We start from the raw sequence: 21,394 nt of genomic DNA on the forward strand, positions 1-21,394 counted from the left end.
TTATTATTGAATAATTTAATATTAATAAAATTTATATTTTATATTATTTTTTTATAATTATTTAATATTTAAATATAAATCTAATAATATGATACATGATAATTATTTTAATATTTTTAATTAATATTTAAACTTATTATTTTAATAACCTTATCTCAAAAAAATTAATCTAAATATCACCAAAATTATTAATTTTTAATAATTATCATACATAATTATCTAATAAAATTATTTAAACTCATAAATAAGAAATTTAAACATGCATTAATTTTAAATAATAAATATCTAAAAACATTTTAAAAAATTATTTAAATAATTAAATGATTATTTATTTTAAAATTTAAAATTAATTGTAAATAGTTAAATAATATAAGGGTAAAACCAGCAATCCCATTATTCCTCTTATTTCCATTTTTATATATAGTATTTAAGGATTTTTTATGAGTCTTTGGGACTCGAAGAAATATGAGATAGGCAAATCTGTCTTATGGAGTCATTTGAAAATTTAAAAAATTTTATTTTTAATATATTTAAATAATTAATGTGATTTACTATAAAATCTAAATTTAATATATTTTAATATTAATTTATATTAATATCATAGATACAACATATGATATTAAAAATATTATAAAAGAAATTTAAATGTTTATGTTCATATTTATATATAAAAATTTAAATTTTAGTTGATAAACGTTTAATTTTTTTAATAACCCTATTTAAAATATATAAGATATAGTTATTTATTTCAAGTGTATATGATTAAATTAATTATGTTTAGCTAATTTTTGCTCTTAGTTAAATTTAATAAAAGTATTTCATGAATAAAAAATTTTGTTGTGAATATATAGGAAATTTTTGTTTACTCCTAAATCTTAATTTATATAGATTCATAGAATAAAATAATAAATTTATATGAAATTGATGCTTTTACAGGAAAAAATTACATGTGATTTGTTTAGGATTCATGAACCCACATATACATATCCATGTATCAAATCATGCGTGCGTGACGAAAGAGAGAGATATGGATGAGTGGAAAAGTGGAGGCAAAGCCAGCAGAGAAGAGAGCCAAATATTAAACGTCAAGCAATGTGGTCATAAACATGAAGGCATAGAGGTCATGGAATTCCGAGCCCTGCCTTTGATAGCTCCTCCTCATTTATGATCAAAATCCTCGCCCCCACCGACAAAAGCAGCCACTCTTCTTTATCATAGCTCTCTCTTCTCTTCTTTCTTTGCTTTTTTTTTTTTTCTCCTTTATTAGAGACCCTATACATATCCCATCCCCCTTCTTTCTCTGTGTTTTTGTTTGTAATGTAACTGTTTTTCTCTTTTCTTTGTATACGTTCCATGAAGAAAGATAAAGCGAGAGAAGAGCTTTGTGGCTTGTGTCTATTCTGGTTTTGTTGCTTTATTCGTTCTTACAAGGCAGCATCAGCAGCAGCCTTGGACCGTGCAAAAGCAAAATCCTTGATTCCTTTGCTTTCTGTACGAGACCCTCTTTCTCTAGCTACTTGTGTTGGATTATAATACTTGTACTGAAGACACCATCATGACTCTGGAAATTTTGCATATTTTTGTGTTTTTTCTTTTTTGGGTTTTGATTGTTATTCGATTCCACAATCTCAGAGCTTTCTTTTCAGAAGATTCTAACAATTCTATCATAGTTTATTGTTTTTTTTCTTTAAACTAATGTTACTTTTTTCTGGGATAGAATTTTGAGAGAGAGAGGGTATCAAAAGGCCTCGACTTCTTTTGACTGGTTTGTTTTTGAACTTGCATAGATATGCCGAAGAAATTCTAGAAACAATTGCCTCTTGGGTTTGGTTGAAAGTGGACAATTATTGCATGGTTTTGAGCGGGATTCTTGGCATTTTCTTTGATCCTTTGTCTTTCACTCAACATTCAACTGATCTCGCTAGCTCTTTCCTTTCTTCCACCAAACAAAACGATAAGTCGTACGTCCCTTCTATATAATTACAAAATCATTAACATCATCCATCTCTCTCTCTCTCTCTCTCTCTCTTCATGTACGCATGCAGAGACTCACATTGCATGGAGCAAGGTGAGTTTCTAGGTTACAGTTTCCTTGCATCGGTAAATATGACTGAACACAAGTACGAACCTAAGTGCTCTCAGATGAATCATTTATAAGCGTCAGACAAGAAGTTGCTTTCTGGAAATTCTTGGTCTCCTACACATAGGCGATTTGGAGAATAAATATGGGGAAATGGGAGAATCCCTATTCAGCAGATCAACGAGCACTTCTTATCAGACCACTTCCATTTGCAATGAAGGACCCAAAGTGTGTGTTTTTGTGTCTGTATAGAGAGAGAGAGAGAGAGAGAGAGAGAGAGACCAATAAGTGGACTCAAATTCAGCAGTGGCAATAAGCTCACAGTAACCTGATCAATCATCTGATGACAAAAATCAAACATGCATGATACGTCTACCCAGATAAAGATCAGTGAATGAGGAAGAAAGACAAATTCATATCTGATGTTTAATAAGATCAAATTGGGTAATAAGTCGCTTTAGTACTGAAAACTTCCCTAATCGCATACGTTTATCAGATAAGAATCAGTCATCCGTATCAGTTACCTGATCGATTTGCAGAAACATTGCCATTTTATGTTTGATGGAATTATGTTGATGATGAGAATGCATGAAGACAAATACAAGTTATATGTTGATACTAGCTCATTATGTCAGATATAACAAACACCATTGACACCTCTCTCTTTCTTCCTTACAGACACAGACGCACTTTCTGAAACAAACCATAACATACAGACCAAAAACACAACTCAAACAAACGAAAAATAGTAATAATAAATTTGAAATAGACATTCTACCATTTCTTGCTTCGATCTCCATGGATCATATTCAAGAGGTGGAGGTTCCTCATTGACCTCATGCGATGTCGCCATTTTTGAAGAGTTGGAAACTTGCATGCAACTTAATTTTGTGTCAATTATCGTTATTAACTAGTGCTACACAGCAGTGAAGGATCAAGCCTCTCATACGTGATAAATTTGTTTTCTTCTTTTAATCAGCATAGATAGATCAATGCTAAAAGAGATGGCTAGAGGAAGAAGAGTTGAGACCTGATAAATCTGTCCAAGTATTTCCACTCCAGAATTGATTACTCTCTGAAATACCCAGAAATGGTTTCGATAAATTCAACCCTTGGTTATCTTCCATCTTCACTGGAGCCAACTGAGAAACCCTAGAGCGAGAATTCATTGATCGGAGCTGGCTATCTCCTAACATGGAAGACGAAGCTTCAACACCTTCATTTTGAAATGGGTACAATCCAGTAGGTGGAGGCTCAAAGAAAGGGAATTGTTGCACTCCAGTTGATAAAATCGCAGGACTCATTCCCGAATTGCTTCCCATCTGAAAGCCCATATCAGTCTGTCCGCTAGCACCACTAGCGGCTCCCATTTGTTCCTGAATTCCTCCGAAGTTTAACCCAAGATTTCCAATACCAAATTGAGTAAGATTATGCAAAGAGCTCATAAAAGGTAATTGATTTTGTTGTGGAGACAAATGACCAATATTATCTGAGGGGATTGCATTTGTTGAGCTTGAATTTGGATCCATTTTCCTTTCACTGGAAACTGGAGACTTTGAGCTACTTTGGCTTTTGCTTTTCTTGTTTCTCCTGCATCCTCCTCCAACGGGAACATTTCTTAGGGCACCGCCTCTTGTCCAGTATCGCCGACATGTTTTGCAGAAGTGGCGGGGCTGAGTAAGGCTATAATTATTAAAATAGCAAAACTTGGTATTGGTGGATTCACACCTTGGGCACTTTAGGGCTGTCTCTGGCTGTGGTATCTTAGCTAATCGTGCTCGATCAGCCATCGAACCAGGTCTAATCGATCCAGTTCCACCGCCGCCGACATGAGGAGGTGGAGGAAGAGGTGGAAGCTGGGGGCTTTCATTTCTAGCTCCTCCTGGTTGATTTGCTTGCTGCAAGTAAAAAAATTTCAAGAATTGTAAACATATTAAAGAGAAATTATATCTGGTATATTCAAGAAAAAGATCATAAAAGAAAGAATACGAATAATAATCTATACGATATGCTTTCTTTTTTATTTTGGGCAGGGGAAAAAGAAGAAGCTGTGGATGGAAATTGAAGAAAATTAACATTACCTGCTGCCAGTTGGGAGGATCTAAATAGACTGGAACTGAAGAGAAAACCATGGTTTTTATTTTTTTTTTCAATCTTTTTTTCTTTTATAAAAGTTGATGGGTCTTTAGGAAAGAAAATATGGTGGAGAATCACACTAAGTGAATACCAGAGCCAAGAAAGCAAGAGAAAAAAGAGAATTAAAGGGGAAGATGAAGGAAAGATAGAGAAGAGCTTTTGCTTATTTTTTCTCTCTTTTATTCTCTCGTTCTCATCATCTCTTTTTGTTCTATTATATTTTTAGGGTTTGAGTGGAAGAGACTTTCTTCATCTATAAGCTTTGGGATGCCTTTGGACTAAGTTCTTAGTGCTCAAGATTAAATTTATTTATTTTTTTTTTTAAATAAGGGTTTTGTGAATCATGCATGGAAGAGAGAGATAGATGAACATTGAAAAGCAAATAATCACTATCTGTCCATTGTGGTGGTGGGATCTCCCCCACGTAAATAAGATTTATAATTATGGAGACGCACGTTAACTATACATTTCAATCTTTGATTTATACTTATTCCAAATAATTTGTAACACTGCTACCTTTTGCCTCACCAATCATCTTTCTGCTTATACTGCAAAGCAAAAGTAGTTTGCAATATTTCTGATTGATTACATAATAATTTCTTATTATTTAATTAGTCCTTGTTTGTGATTACTGTTCATATTTTGTTTGCATCTAATAAGTGCTGAATATAATCGCAGCAGTTTCCATCTTATGAAAGTGATTTAGCTGCTGTATATACGTAAAACTACTAGAGAGATGACCAAAGTTTTACATTTATTTTTCTAGTCTCCATCTTCATCACCTTTTTGCTTAAAAAAAATATCTCTCTCAAATGTCTATCAACTTTTATTCTTTTTTAAAATCATACTATAAAACCTATTTGTAATTTGTCTTTCCTTTTAATATTTTTTTGTTTTGCATTCCTCTTAATTATTTTCTTATACTCTTTTTTCTTTCCTTTTTCCAAGATTAAGACTGCAAATTGAGTAGATGATGAGTGATGCAAGTTTCCTGTTTGTAGGGATAATTAGGAAGGAAACTTTTCTTTTTAAGGGGCAACATGGAAGGAAACATATCTTCTTCATTAAGCAACCTTCTTGCTAGTGGAGATGATCCTGTTACATATTCATGGTTTTAAGGAAATAAACCAGCCATTTTAGGTACAGTATTAAGTGATTGGTTCTTGTTTCTTTCTTTTTCTTTTCTTTTCTTTTCTTTCTTTCTTTTTCTTGGAGGCTAGAAGGACCTTCCTTAGGGCCAAAAGGAAGAGGCCATGACCCCAGCACTTGAAATTTAAATTTATTAGCTTTAGATTTCAAAAGGAAGTCCATCTGTCAAAAAGATAAAATAAAGTAATGTCATTATACTTTAGAACTTTTAAAAAATAAAATAAAATAAAATAAAATTCATGCATACTTCTTGTTCCTTTTTCATTTTCCGATAAGCAAGAAACTTGGGTTGGTGTGGTTTTTGCATTGCACTCACAAAATCATAGCATCCAATCCTTGGACGAGTCAACTGTCCACCACGTAAAGGAGACTCACATTACCACCGATCGAAAAATTTCGAGTTCGAATTTTATTCAAAAATAATCGTACCAAAAAAATTATATAAAAAAAAATTGGTGTGAAGCATTATAACTCTCTACCCTTTATTTAAAAATAAAAAAATTTTAATAATTTAATTTAATTGATTTTATTAATTAATTCTTTTGAAATGAAAAATTCAATTACTTTAATTTAAAAATAAGATTTAATGTAAGTAACGTATTAAATTTGTTAATGTTTGAAAGTGATGAAATGTTTCATTGAATCTTCAACTTAGTACATAGAACGATTATATAGGTGATTATAACATAAATGATACAAAGAATATTCCAGAATATTAGATGTATATGTAAGCCTACTTGAACAAATAAAAAATAATAAAGATATTTTTGTTGTCCTGATAAATTTTGATAAAAAAATTATTTTATATAATTATTATATATATATATATATATTTATCCGATAATAAATATATTTAAATAAATTTAAAATACCTTAAACACAGCTAAGCTGAAAATACCCATAGCGAAGACGCGTCGATCTTACTCATCAGATGCTTATGGTCGGGAATTCTACATTCCACGTCAGACAGAACACTTCCTCTGTGGCCCTAACAAAATAATCGCTACGGAATATATACGGTACTACAGTTCACCGCCACCGCCACCTCCATCTTAATCTCTTCTCCATTTCCATCTACTTTTTCTTTAATTACTCCCTTATGTTTTATTCTTCATAATATCTTTATTTTAAAATAATATGTATAATACACCTATTATTTCATCTAAAATTAATAATTGAAAATCACAAGATATGGACTGGTAAATAAGAAAAAAATAATTAACATAAATAAAAATAAATTAAATTTGGGACATTATCGACTGAGCGATGATCCTTAAACTTTGTGAGAATAGATTCAGTCAGTCTAAAATCAAGAGTATTCTTATAAATATGAAATCTACTAATTAATAAATACTAAATTTCATGAAAAACAGACAAATTACCTAAATATATAAGGAGGGGTCATGTGCATGAAGTGATAAAAAGAAATTATAAAATATAATGACGTAAAAAATGGTAGATAATAGGATATAGAGAAAATGCATGGGAGGTGATTGATTTGATCTGAAACGTGGACTTTGGAAATGTTTAATAAAAGAGAAAAATCAGAAGAATGGAAGTGGTGGAGGAATCCAATTCCTCTGCTCAATGTAAGGCTTTTTCTCTCACTTTGATGCTAAAAGCCAACCTCCCTCCCTCCCCCCTTCTTATGTGGAGACCCTCTAGTTGTAAAGGAACCTCTCTTGCAGCCTTCCCCATATTCACTTGCCTCTCTTCCCTCCCTATCTCTCTTCCAAACAATGCTTAGTTTTTAGTTGTAATGGGAATTTATCAAATTTATCATGTAAAATACATAGACTGACTAATATATTTTATCCTATATATATTTCGTCCATAAATAATAATAATAATAATATCAAAAAACTTCAATTGGAAAAAAGCTGTTGGCTGTCCCAGTTAGAGGTCCCAAAGGAATGCAAGAAATTGAAATATCTACTTTAGTTTATACATACAAGTGACCTAGGAGGGGTCAGGCAGCAGGCAATGTTGCTGATAAACTGCAAAAAATAGTACTATGGTCTGTAATTAATTTACAATTTGAGAAATTTTTACATTCATACAATTTAAAATTAAGACATTATTTGTAATTAAAAAAATGTTATTATACATATTAATATAATATTTAATTTTTAATTTATCAAATGTACAAATTAATTTATAAATTTGCAATTGCATGCAAGAATTTTGTTTGTGATTTAAGTGGGTACGTCCTAATTTTGATATTAGGAAACTTTACTTCATAATTGCACATGCAAACTGACATAAATGAGATGCTCTCTATTCTATCAATTGCTTTATAGCTTCTGGGACGTTTCAAAGGCCTAAATTTTGAAGGACCAAAACCATAAAAAGGCACCCACCCTTTATGATTCTCCAGCAGTTGAAGCCAATAGATGATAGGCAGGGCAAAATTGCCCATGGGTTTTTGAATGGACAATACAATAAATCATTGCTCTATATATTGTCCAAATTGCTCCTTTGAAACTATGATTTGGATTCAAACAAGAAAATTCATCGGAAGGAAGGAAAAAGAAAAAAAAAAGAAAAAAAAAAAACAGAGGACATGGACCCAGTGAGCCACGATCAACAATAGGACATGGACCAGTGAATATGAGGTATTGAAAGCCCATAATAAGATTTATTGCTTCTAAAAGTTATAGTCAGACCCACAAAGGCCCACACGAGTTTCACATGCATTAACATAATTGTACAACTCCATCTGGTTAGGACTTGGACTTGTCTACACTTATCAATGATAAATGTCCTTGTGTTTGGATAGGAGGAAGGAAAATAAAAATTCAAAAAAAAATAATTAGATGGAAAAATAATTCGTTACAGTTGTGTTTGGATATTGGGATTTTTTTATTAATTTAAAAAGTAATTTATAAAATATAAAAATGTTTTAATTATTTAAAAAAAAATTCTCACGTTTTCTCCCTAATTTGGGGAGAAAGTAGTAGATGGAATATAAATTTTATTTTATTCTCATTTTCTTTCCTTCTCAATTTTCTCTTAGTTAAATATGAAAAAGTGAAAAATATATTTATTTTTCGCTCTTAATTTTCTTTTCTATCTTATTTTTCTCACAATCCATACATAGTGTTAGAGACAACAAATTTAGCAGCGATATTTCAGCCATGGTTATGAAATTTTTATCTTAAAACTCTTAATACTACATTTTTTGCAGTCATTTATAATTGTCATAAAAAAATTTATTTTTTATTATATATAATAATATATTTTAATAAAATTATAATTTTAATAATATTTTTTATTAATTATCAAAAAATAAATAATTTTTATACTCAACAACAAAATTATATTCGACGGCAAAAATAAATATAATGAATGTAACAAATTTCAAACCATTTTTATTAACTTGTTATTAAAATTAAAATATATAAAATAATAATTTATTACTGTTATTTTAAATTTATTTTTATAATGGTGAAAGAGTCGATTATTTTATATATTAATATTAATTAGTCTGAACAGTTTCAAATATAAATACTATCTAAACTCCAATTTGTAAATCTATAAAATAAGATCAATTTATATTTTTTTTAAAAAATTTATTATTTATTCTCTATATTTAAAAAAATTTAATAATTAATAAAAAAATTAATTAATTAGTTATCATATTAATTTTGATCGTTAAATATTTTACTATTTAATTTTTATAATTTAAAAAAAATTATTAATTAACCTCTTAATTTTATAAAAAATTTATTAATTGATCATTTTATATTAAAAATATTTTAATTTTTTTATAATATTTAATAACAAAATTAATTTATAGACTTTTAAAATATAAATGTTATTTTAATGTATTGTTTAAAATCAAACGATCAGTTAGGAAGCTCTTATTTTTCTTTTTTTTTTTTTGACCTAATCAAGCTTTGCTTTTTCCATTTGAATCCCTCCAAATCTGGTCTGATTTGTCTTTTCCATTCCCTGCCCTCTTTTGTGGAGAAGAAAGGGGACGTACAGGTCATAACATTGGTGATGGATTAATTTTTGGGATTGGATGGGCAAAATATCCCCATGTAGGTTTAACGTATAGAGCTTGATGGCCCAGTGGCCAAGTTCGTTAATCAAAGGTCAATTTAAAGAGTGGAGGTCCCCTTCCATGTGCTTTAATTTTTTGAGATTCAAATGGCAGATGTTTGATATGAATTTTTGTTTCTTTGTCTCCCATAATCAACTAATAATTTTATTTTCTGCCAAAGATATATCAGGAAATGGCAGAGTTTAAAATACAATCCAAAATGCATATTTATAACCTATCATAATTAAAACAGAGAAATACATTAAAGCCCATAGTTAAAAATCCAAACTCTTAAAAAAAACAAGCTAAAACTAACTCAATCTAGAATTTATACACAAGCTTAAGCCCTAACTCCGCTAGATCAATCTGCATGAGAATCGAATCAATCCGCCTTAGGAAGAGTCCAAAAGCAAGATAGCATTCATTGTCTTTCACATTGAGACTTGCACAGGACACAATCATGGAAAGAAGAAAAACACATTAGTCTAGGGATATCTATAAATTTAAGTTAGTCCAAAGCATCAACGAGCATGCAGAACCCAAGTGATGAGGAAGATCTAAAACTAAGGAAACCACATAAGTGGTGAAGTACAGCTCTTAACATGTTTTTGTGACTATTCAGAGACGGATATTCAAAGAATGCATTGGTTACGTCTCTAAAAATAATCAGTTTGATTTTATCTGTTCGTTCTGTTTAAAAAAAATAAGGATCTAAAAAATTAAATTTTTTTTTAGTTGTGATATTCTGAATTTTCATGATTAATGTAATCAAAATGATATCTGGATTGATAAGAAGATCTCTTTAATTGGCTAGAATTCATTCCCTGAATGAAATTAGATCTCGTAGAATCATATTGAATATTTAATGATATATTTCATATTTTGCTAAAAAATCGATCTTTGTTTATCAACTATACATTATTTAATTAAATCTAATTCTCTCTCAATATGTTTCTTAAAAAATTCAATTCGTGCGAATTATTTCCTAATTAACAAAGAAATCTTGACGAAATTGCTCTAACAAAATCCAATCCACCAACCAAGAGACTAAAAACCCACCGGCCAAGAGATTAGTTTTTAGTCGGCATCTTTTACTCGAAAAAAAAGGCATTGATAACATCTCTGAGGTAACTCTACCGCTAACAAGATGCAACCCCTCAATGGAGAGCTTGATTTCTCGTTGACGTTGACAGGGAATCATAGCTACCGAGCTCAACCTGCAAGCAATCACACCAAAAACGCAAATCTAAAGCAACACATAAAAAAAAGAGCATATCTCAAAAAACACTCGCTTTATAGCATTGCACCTGCTATTAACACATGCTACAATATACTTACTTTAACATAAAACTTCATTTGAAGGTGGGAAGGGAAAGACCTAATCTCTAAGTTTGGAGAAGAAAGTTTGCTAGAAACAAGCAGGAAAAGGCAAAAAGAAATTACTGAGGTCTCAAGAAAAAGTGAAAAAAAAAAAAAAAAAAAAAAACAAAGAATGATTCTCTCTTTAAACTAGAGAAGGAACTATTAAACTCTGTTTTGGGCATACACAAAGTTCCACTTTAAAGAGCACTTGATTTCCTTTGCGTTAATGGCTCAGTGAATGACTCAGAATATCGCTATGAAATATACCCCAAAATCAGAAACAGTGAAGTAATCTTTAATGGGCCAAAGATGTGAGACCATTGGATTTTAGGGTCTAATAGGCTTTTTCACTGGTCTGGGTTTAGCTGAAATTGTAAGGAGGCCCAAAGTTTTAGACGTTCCTCTCTTTTGAGATAATGAGAAGGAACCACTAAGATTTCGAGCTAATTTTTGTAATTTAATTTTAGATCCTCTTCTGTTTTTAGTTAATTTTTTAAGTGAGTTAGATCTGATTTAAATTTAGTATAGTTTCGAGCCTCCTATCGATATTAAACTTTTCATAAATATATCACGTTCTAATTTATTTTCGGTGGGAGCTGAATTCACTACATCTGTTTAATATTATATAATGTATCGATAATATATTTAAAATATTATAATTATAACAAACATGTCAAATACAAAAAACAATTAACAATATTTTATTTGGATATTTCAAAATTTATAAGAGGTCAAAACTTTGAAATTTGAATGTATACTTTCTTCTATTATTAGAAAATTAAATTATTATAAATTTTTCCACAATCAAATACACATTTATAACAATTAAATTAATATTGAACTTATTTATATTTTTTTATTAATTAAGATTGAACTCTGTTGTGATAATAATTTTCAATGGATTACAAATATAAGAATAATATTAATAATCAAATTACTGATGCAATTAAAATGGTAATTACATTAAATATATCAAATTGATATGAATAATATAATTTTAAATCATTTAAAAATTTAATTATAATACATATAAATTAAATAAGAATTCCTTGATCTTAGGTTAAAAATATAAGAATGAAATTAGATAATATATCAATAAACCTGAAAATGGGAAACCAATGTGACGGGGAGAAGGCCATTTTCACATAAGACTATGAGGAAAACAGCTGGGCTAAAAATTGATTTTTTTTTTTTTTTCTAAACCGACTTCCGAACATTTTATTAATAAAATAAAATTTTAAAAATTAAATTATTTAATTTTTAAAAAATAGAAATTAAATTATAAATTTTAATAAATTTCAAAGATTAAATTACAAATTTTCCGTTATTTTTTTAAATTATAAGCTTAAATAATTTTCTGTAAATACACACAGATAATATTTGAATAATTAGCTATATTTATTTGGACATTTCAAATTTGTAAGAGGTCAAAACTTTGAAATTTGAATGTTCATTTCCATATGTTATTAGACAATTAAATTATTATTAATTTTTTCACAATGAAATACACATTTATAACAATTTAATTGATATTGAACATATACATTAAAATTTAAAATATTTAATTTTTTATTAATTAAAATTTTGATTCTTTTGTGAGCGTTTTAACCATAATAATTTTAAATGCATAAAATCAATATAAAGGATTCTATTTTTAAAATAGGACAATATTTAATTTTAATATACAGTGATATGAAATAATTTTAAATGCATAAAGTCAATTTATGTTAGTTATATTAAAAATATGAAATTAATATATAAATTCATGAATTGTCACATAAAATAAAATCACACAATAAAAAACTAAGTCTTAAATATAAGATAAATTGTCATACAAAATAAAATCATACGCTAAGAACTTAACTCTTATTTATAATAAGAAAGATCACGACATCATAGCACTTAATACTCTATTAAAACTCGCTCTTTTTTTAGCCAATTAAATTTTTTATAAAACAGAGTTATCATTAACATAATATAACATATAATATAATCATCAACCATATATATAAATTTAAATTACGCATTCTTACATACTTATTTTAATTTTAAAAAATCTATTATACTCATAATTTTTAGTAAATTTCCGATTGACTATCCATAATTGTCAACCATCTCATCCTTCCATTCAGCACACTTCAACTACATTAATATAAAATAAAATATTTTTAAATAATCATGTAAAAATTTAATTTTAATGCATAAAAAATAAAATAAGAATACCCTTGATGTTAAGGTAAAAATAAAATAATAAGATTAGGTAATATGTTTTAATTGATGACAAAACCTGAAAATGGGAAATCAATTTTGATGGGAAAAAGGCCATTTTCACACAAGAGTGTGAAAAGAGGCTTAGGTAGCTCACTTGTTTTATGAATTATGAGGAAAACAGCTGGGCTATAAATTGATTTTTTTTCTAAAACTACTTCCAGCTGTCAGACTAATCAACCCATTTTAATTATTTCTTTAATTTTCTTGAAAATGAAAGATATCTTTTCATTTTAAAATTATTGGCTTAATAAATCCCATCATTAGCTTCTAACTCAATACATTAATCACATCCACCATAAGTGACGGTAAATTTTCCACAATTATCGCTATTTTAACTTATCAGAAAATAGTTAATAATTTATTTTAATAATTATTTTTTATAATTTAATTAATAATTAATAAATAACAATAATTTCTAAATATAATTAAAAAATATTAATTCAAAAATTGATAGTTGTCGGATCTCGTCTACTTTGAAAGAGGCCAAACTGAAGATAATAATATTATTTTAAAATCCATGAAACCTTCATTTAGCTGACCAATCTAACGCATTAAGCCTCATTCTGGATACGCAAGACGGGCCGGATCGATTGCAAGTCCAAGACAAGTGAAAAAATAATCCAGCTCAATGATATGACGTGAAGGAGAGTAGCTGATTTCGTCAATTCACAACCCTATCTATATGCGTGTCAAGGAAATTAAATAGCCGCGTAACGTAAAGAAAAATCTAACACGTCTGTACGTATGAATTTGAATGATAGAGACAGATGGTATTATAGCAGAAAAATCGTTAGATATCGTTAATATTAGTAAACAAAAAGAAAATGAATAAAAAGAGAGAAACGTCTTTCTCATCATTTAAATTCACATTAAATTATATTTTTTAAATTTTAAAACATTAAAAATTATATTATAATATATTATTTTAATATAAATTAAATTTTAAATTAAAATTAATTTGTCTTTAGTTTCACCGTATCTTATTTTAAGATGATAAATCTCTTGATGCTAATCATCATCACAAGTTACAGAGGTTAATCCAAATTCCAAGTCACTCAACTAAAAGGTTTATAGAACCATTTGTTTACATGATAAGCCACCTATCCCAATTAAGCAAGACTTGATTCTGCGTTTCTTCTCAAGTGATAGAAAGGATTATTTTTTGTGGAAATTCTTTTAAAAACTAGACAATGAGAAAGTTCCAGCCAACTTCAAAATTAGTTGGTCCCCACCTTTGCACATTTCTAGATTCTCAAACCAACATTTTCAAAATCTGTGAAATGATGTTCAATTTGGCTTTTTCTACACATTCAAGAATAATTTTTATATACATCATGAATTTAATTTTTTTTTAAAATTATTTTCTGCTAAATTTATTAATTCACAAAAACAATTTAAGATTGAACAGCTGGCAATTCACAAATTAGAGAAATCTTAAAGTAAATGAAACCCAAACCTGAGGAAAGATGGAATGGGACCAAATGAATTGAGTTCCACGATGGACCACTTCAGGCATTTCCCTGTTTCACATGGACGCATGTTACCATTCCATACCCAATCTAATTATATTATTTTAATTTCAAAATTATCAAGATAAATAAATTGCTACAGTTTGGACTCTCGACCTTTAGTTTGCACTTTTTCTTTAATATATATAAAAAATATTTATGTAATTTCACTTATTTTTATTTTAAAATTTATAATTTAATTTATATATTAAAGTAATATTTTATACCATTACGATATTAAAAAAAATTATAAAAATCGAATTTATGAGAGAGTTGAATTTATTTCAAAATATTAACTTTATAAAAATTATATTGATTATTATATAAGAAAGACAAGATTAATTGGAATTGTTCAAACAGACTAAATTTTTGTGGTGTTAGTAAAATAAGTTTTGATTGGTATTGAAAGGTAATTTTTTTATTTATTTTTTGAAACACCTTAAATAAAATTATTATAGGATTGTTATAAAGGGTAAAATTGATATTTATATTTTATTTTGAACTAATTATACTTAAAAATAATATTTAGGCATTTTAAACCTGTGATTCCTTAATTATCACTGCTTCGCGCATTATTTTTTATTAGAAAAATTATTACATAATATATATAATATAAAAAATAACTAATTAATATCTCAATTTTAATATATCTTAAAATATTTTTAATATTTTTAAAATTCTACCGATTAGCATGATCAATTGTATTTAGTTCAAATCGAAAAAAAATCGAATTGAATTAGTTCAAAATTTTAATTCAATTTTTTATTCATTTTGGTTCGATTTAATTTTTAATTTCAAAATTTTTAGTTATTTTGATTCGGTTTAATTTTGATAAAAAAATAAAAAATCAAACCGAACCGATTAGTGATAATAGTATATTATTTTCAATAATATAGAGATTTAGATCATATTAAAGTTAAAATATTTCAATTAAATTTTAAAATATTAAAAATAAAGTGTGAAAATAAAAAATTTATTAAAAATCAAATCGAATCAAACAGAATCAGACTGGTTTGATTTAGTTTCTAATCAAAATCAATTCGGTTTGATTTTTATAAATACTAAAATTTTAGTTTTTAGTTTGATTTGATTTTAAATCAAACCGATCCAATGCTCACACCTACTAGTTAGTCCCTCTGTTAGTTTTAACTCTTAAATATCATAAAAAAATCTTAAATTCTATAATGTGAAGAGATTAATTAGTAAATTTTTTAAAATTTAAGAGATTAATTAATAAATTTTTTAAAATTATAAAAAATTAAATAGTAAAATAATTAACTATAAAATTAATAATTTTTTTAAAATATTGTGAAATTTTAATATATTTTTAAAAATTAAAATATTAATTAGTGAATTTTATTCTATTATATATATATATATATATATATATATATATTTTAAAGCAAAACTTATTGTATTAATAAAATTCCATCAAATAAAGAGGGATATCATCCCAAACGGAGAGACGATTATACTTATAGATTCTGTAGCCAAAATATGAGCAGTTAGAATAGTATTACGATGAACTCATCTAACAGAAATATCAGTTATAGAGTCTAACAAAGGTTTACAATTATTCAAAATCAAACATCTGCATAAGATAATTTGACAAAAATGTTCATTAAGTGCCTGTCTAAACTCCTGTATAAGATAATTTGGCAAAAATACTACTCTTTTGAGCATAAATCATTAAAGTCTCCGAACAAAGTCAGGGAAGAGAGTTTCTACAAGATAAAGCTCGAATAAGGTTCCAAAACTGACGTCGTTGTTGCGATTCCGAAAATCCATAATAACTAGTAAATCTCTATTGAACATTACCTTATGAAACAATCGAATCAATAAAATTTGAAGAAAAGTCAATTACAGAAACAGACTAATGACTCTTCCACATTAACGAAAAATCTATTCCCAATTCTTGTCTATTGACTGAGAAACAACCATCAAAATATAAAAAATTACAAAAAAATTCCATATGAGAACTAAGAGTTTTTGTTTCTATAAAAAATAAAATGTTCGGCTTGTAACTATAAATCAAATCCTTCAATGCAATAACTGTCAGAGAATTGTTATCATAAATCTGTCAAAAAGATTTACATATTCTGAAAATTAATTGGATTGTATGTGAAAAACATCTCACCATACAGAATATCTCTGGAGTTCTTAATAGGGACAACAACATCTTTTTCTTTATTGATAGTCAATCGACTCATATCATCTTTCATGGAAAATGAGAAAGAAGAAGACAGAAAGAAACTTTACTAAAATGTATATCTCTACACACTTATTTTCTTAAAACTTATATTTAACTTTTATATGCGCACAATTTAACCCTTAACTCTAAAATTTTAATATTATTTTTTAAAAGAATGTAATATTATTTATCATAAATTTAAAATAATTGAGTATATGTGTACCTTCATTAATATAAGAATACCATTTTTTAAAAAATTGTGATTTAATTGATTTCTTTTTGCTGAGATTCAATGCACTACTTTTTAGTGCAACTTATCGGTACATTTAATACATTTGCACTTTCATTAATAAAAATATGATTTTATTTTTTAAAATTATAAATAATTGAATTATCTCTTTTTTCTTTATCAAGATTCTAACATTGAATGTATTATATTATTTATTATCACTGTAGCCACCCAAGTCTACACTTTTTTTTAAGTCAAAAGTTGAAAGTATACAATTTAAGGGCATAGAACCAAAAATAAAACTATTTTGAACAAACACATTTATAATTTTAGATTACATATGACGTTTACGGTTAGAGAATGAAGTGTACAGTTTTGTTTACGAAAACAATGAACGAAGGAGATCGAAGAAAAAGAGAAAGTAAGATATATAATATTCTTAATTAAATCTTTGATATTTAAAGAGATATCATGACTAAAAATAATTTTAAAAATCTTTTTGAATAATTAAAAAAATCACTTTTTTATAAGTAAGAATTTTTAAAATTAAAAGATTCGTAACGCCTTAAAAAAATTTTGTAGTTGTAGCTTAAGGGATTGCTTTTATGATCTAACAACTAATAATAAACATCCATTCTTAGCCTTTAAATTCACAATCGCATCAAAATTAAACTCAACATATCTCTTCAAGGGAAAGTCAAACGGGAGATGGGGGATTGGGGATTTTCCATGAAGTGGCTGAGTATTGGTAGGTTTTAAAGAAATTGAGACAAAAGAGACCTCAATTCTCAAGACTATTTAAGATAAATGTAAAATCAAAGTTTAAAATTAGAGACGTTAAAGTTAACAAATCAATCCATTTCAAAAAAGAAAAAAAAGTTAACAAATCAACATCAATTATAATCTCTAATCTCTTAAGCTATCGATGGACTCTTGCTTTCCGCTATTTATTTTTTGAAATTTTGAAATTAAAAGAAAAAATTTATGATAATAAATTAAAAATGAAAAATACAAAGTGTGAGAATTTTGAAAATTGATGAGAAGCATGTTGATGATGTGTTGTAAAAATTAGAAAAAGAGTTGTTTGGGCGGGCAACTTTTGACAAGGACGTTTCTTGTTGTTTAGGTAGAAGCCTGAAAAGCTCTCTTAAAAACTGCTTCCTCTTTTCTTTACTTTTGTCCTTTTTCTTGAATAGACTTTTATCTTTTTCAAATTTTCAATTTATATATTAAATGCATTTCTTTTGTTATTCTTTCCCCCTCCCATTTTCATCCACTTGCATATTGTGTTTGGATTGTGAGAAAATAAAAGGAAATAATTTTTTTTTTCATGTTTTCACGTTTAGTTTAAGAGGGAATTGCGGAAGAAATAAAATTTATATTCCACCTATTATTTTCTCAATAAATTAGAGGGAAAGCGACAGGAAAATTTTTAAAATGACTAAAATATTTCTATATTTTATAGGCTATATTTTAAAATTAAGAATTAGAATTAAAATTTTATTATTCAAAAAAGCTATTTTCTTTTTAATACTTTTCTCCCTTTATGCAAACACAGTTATAAAAACAATATTTTTCCTCTTAATTATTACTTTTTTTATAAAATTTTTGTCCCATTATTTTCCTTCCTTCTAAGTTCTATCCAAACACAATGTGAAAATTTTTCATGCATTGAAAATGGATAATAATATAAAAAAAATTTTGATTTCTCACTGAGTCAAGAAAATATAGTAATTAAATAAATAAATAAAATTTTAACACCTTTTAAGAAGTAAAAAGTTTCTCGGTTGAATTGTTCCATCCAAACAATGCCTTAATAATAACAAAAAAAAAAAAAAATTGAGAACAAATCTTTATACGTGTTACTGGTTTGATAGTTACATGGCTCAACAGTCAACATTCAAACTCTTAACTAATCCTGCCTTCTTCTTTCTGCAGACTTTCTATTTCCCTTTGAGAAAGGCAAATATTGCATACTCTATCCCTGAGATTGACAAGGGAGAACAGCAAGAATTAAAATATTGAATCACTAGCCTAAAGAAAAAAAAAAAAAAAAAAAAAAAAACCAAATTACAGAGCATTTGAAATAGTAGCGCCACCCATCTACCACATGACTAATTACTCAGAATAACTTAGATTAGCAGACATGGATAATGGCTAAAAAGAAACTAATACCCCACACTTCCTCCACTTGACAGAAACTATATCTTAACTACATTAATGGCAGAATTTGTCAGTTTACCTTGGAATGCTCAAGGTTCCACTGCTATTAAATGTTGCAGAAGAACCAGGCTTTGTCTATCTTTCAACACCCCAGATGAAATAAAGAAATACTATAAGTTCATAACTTCAATGAACAAGTATTCATTTTGAAAAATAATTTAACAGTGAAAAAAAAAATTATAATTAGCACAAATTAAATTAATGGGCAGTTGGCTTCTTGTCTAATGGTCTCAAAGCTGTTGGTGAAGAAACCAGTGGGAGTACTTGAGATGAGCTTGAAGGATATTGTGGGAGATGAAGAAGATCTCTTTCCTTGTTGTTTTTACTAACAATGAAGCGCAAGAAAGAACCTTCTGTCTCCTCTGTTATTATCGTTGAATTTGGAGGTTTAATAACAGAATCTTGAACTGAGGAGTTGTTTTTGGCTGCCTTTTTCTCAGCTTCTTCCATTAGTTTTCTGAACAATTTCTCTTCTGCATCTTTCAAGAACTTGAATTTTGGTGGCGGTGAAGATCTCAGCCTGTTAATCTCTGCCTCCATTGATGATTCAAAGAGAGGATTGAATCCATGTCGATGATAAGAATCCAAAGGATTTAAAGGAGGAGACTTTAAACGTGGTGAAGCTAAAGGGGTAAGGAATGGAGTGTCAACAGCCAGCATAAGATCACTCAAACTTCTTGTTCTTGACCCTCTTCTGCTCCTATCACCCCTAGATTTCCCATCTTCAGACTCCAAATCCTCCTTTGTTTCCTCGTTGATTGTGAAGAGAAATCTTGGTGGGCCTGAGAGATTGTGCAGTCTCATGAGCTCTGATTCTGCACTTTCTTCACCAAAAGCTTTTAGAAGCAAATCCTTGCTGGTCCCCAATTCTAAATCTGGCTCTTGGCCATGAGCTTCTGGGTCTCTCACTTTATCTCCAATGGTGTTGTTACCTTGCAAAGAAGAAGGTTTCCTCCAGCAGATTAGGTGAAAGAATTCCTTTGCATAGTTGCTGCCATAATCATCATCTTTAACTTCTCTCTTGATAACTCTCTTCTTCCAACAAAGCAAATAGTAAAGCTCTGCAACAAGTGCTAAAAGAAAGCAACCAAAAACTAAGCTCAAACCAATTCCTAAACCACTGAAAGATGCCATCTTTGGCAGAAAATTCACATGCCACCAGAACAACTAATCTAGACTTCAACTGTAACAAAATATCCCCAAAAGAAGAGACCCTTTCTATCAGTTAATTTCACCAAGAACCAAAATCCATCAGTGAGACAATATAACAAACAATGATTCTGCAAGCAAACCAGAAAAGGGAATAAGTCCTACAGAGAGTAACCCAATTAAGGAACCAAAGGTAAAAATCTTTACATTGATTTAAAACCACAAGGTAAGGCATAAAATGAGAAAACAAGACAAATAGCCATAGATATGTTGCCTAAAACATACGCTAGAAGCTACGAATCCGAGTAAGATTTTCTGGGAAAGCAGTGTAGAGAAAGACTCGGTCTTAAAAGCTAGAAAAAAAAAAACAGAAACTAAAGCAAACCCGAAAAAGAAAGAACACAAGAGTTTACAGAGAGAGAGCAAATTTCTGCACAAATGGGGGTATGGGCAAAATCTTGTACAATGTTTTTGTGCGAGGAATTTGGTTGGAAAGGAAGCTCACATGGCTGTGCAAAGCCGTGTGTGCCATTTAATCATAGGATAGATATAAAAAATGGAATTTTTTTTTTTTTATAAAAAAAAGGGAAAAGGCTAGAGGAATAAATAAGAAAAGGTATCTTAAAGAAAAAAGGAAGTGAATGAAAAATATTGAGTCCACGTATAAAATAATAGGCGGTGATTACATCACCCATGCGGCTATCCACCATGCATTCTCACTGGATTAGCGGGCGCTGCCAAAAGACTACACTCGTCGTCGACCATCAAATTCTTAGCTGGGCTTCACTTCATGTAATTATGTATTTCGTTAAAACAAATTAATTATTTATATCGTGATTTAATCAGATTAATTACTTAATTTTTTATTTTTAAAAATAAATTAAATAATTTTTTATTTTAAAGCGTTAATTATTTCATTTTTTTATATAAATAGTTAGTAATGTTTAAATTAATTAAAATGTCATTATTTTTAACTAGAATTTATAATTTTAAAATATAAATATTAAATTTTTATAAATTCAAAAATATAATTATTTAATTTTTATAA

General features: G+C 28.3%; 2 protein-coding genes across 3 annotated transcripts; both read right to left on the bottom strand.

The window, feature by feature from the left end:
* Positions 1 to 2,671: 2,671 nt before the first annotated feature.
* LOC110625901 (dof zinc finger protein DOF2.2) lies at positions 2,672 to 4,472 on the bottom strand. 2 transcript variants are annotated; one of them, XM_021771590.2, is made up of 2 exons: positions 4,162 to 4,472; positions 2,672 to 3,978 (listed from the first exon to the last, which is right to left on the bottom strand). In XM_021771590.2, the coding sequence occupies exons 1-2, from the start codon at positions 4,210 to 4,212 to the stop codon at positions 3,076 to 3,078; spliced, it is 954 nt and encodes a 317-aa protein (XP_021627282.1). In that variant the 5' UTR covers positions 4,213 to 4,472; the 3' UTR covers positions 2,672 to 3,075. The 2 variants fall into 2 exon arrangements, with proteins under 2 accessions (XP_021627282.1, XP_021627283.1); XM_021771591.2 differs by lacking the exon at positions 4,162 to 4,472 and adding an exon at positions 4,086 to 4,136.
* Positions 4,473 to 19,292: 14,820 nt separating this feature from the next.
* On the bottom strand, positions 19,293 to 20,937 carry LOC110627083. The gene is made up of 2 exons (XM_021773318.2): positions 20,632 to 20,937; positions 19,293 to 20,477 (listed from the first exon to the last, which is right to left on the bottom strand). Exon 2 carries the CDS (start codon positions 20,329 to 20,331, stop codon positions 19,396 to 19,398), a length of 936 nt encoding a protein of 311 aa, XP_021629010.1. The 5' UTR covers positions 20,332 to 20,477; positions 20,632 to 20,937; the 3' UTR covers positions 19,293 to 19,395.
* Positions 20,938 to 21,394: the final 457 nt, after the last annotated feature.

Source organism: Manihot esculenta, chromosome 11 (assembly GCF_001659605.2).
Source record: "Manihot esculenta cultivar AM560-2 chromosome 11, M.esculenta_v8, whole genome shotgun sequence".
NCBI lineage: Eukaryota > Viridiplantae > Streptophyta > Magnoliopsida > Malpighiales > Euphorbiaceae > Manihot > Manihot esculenta.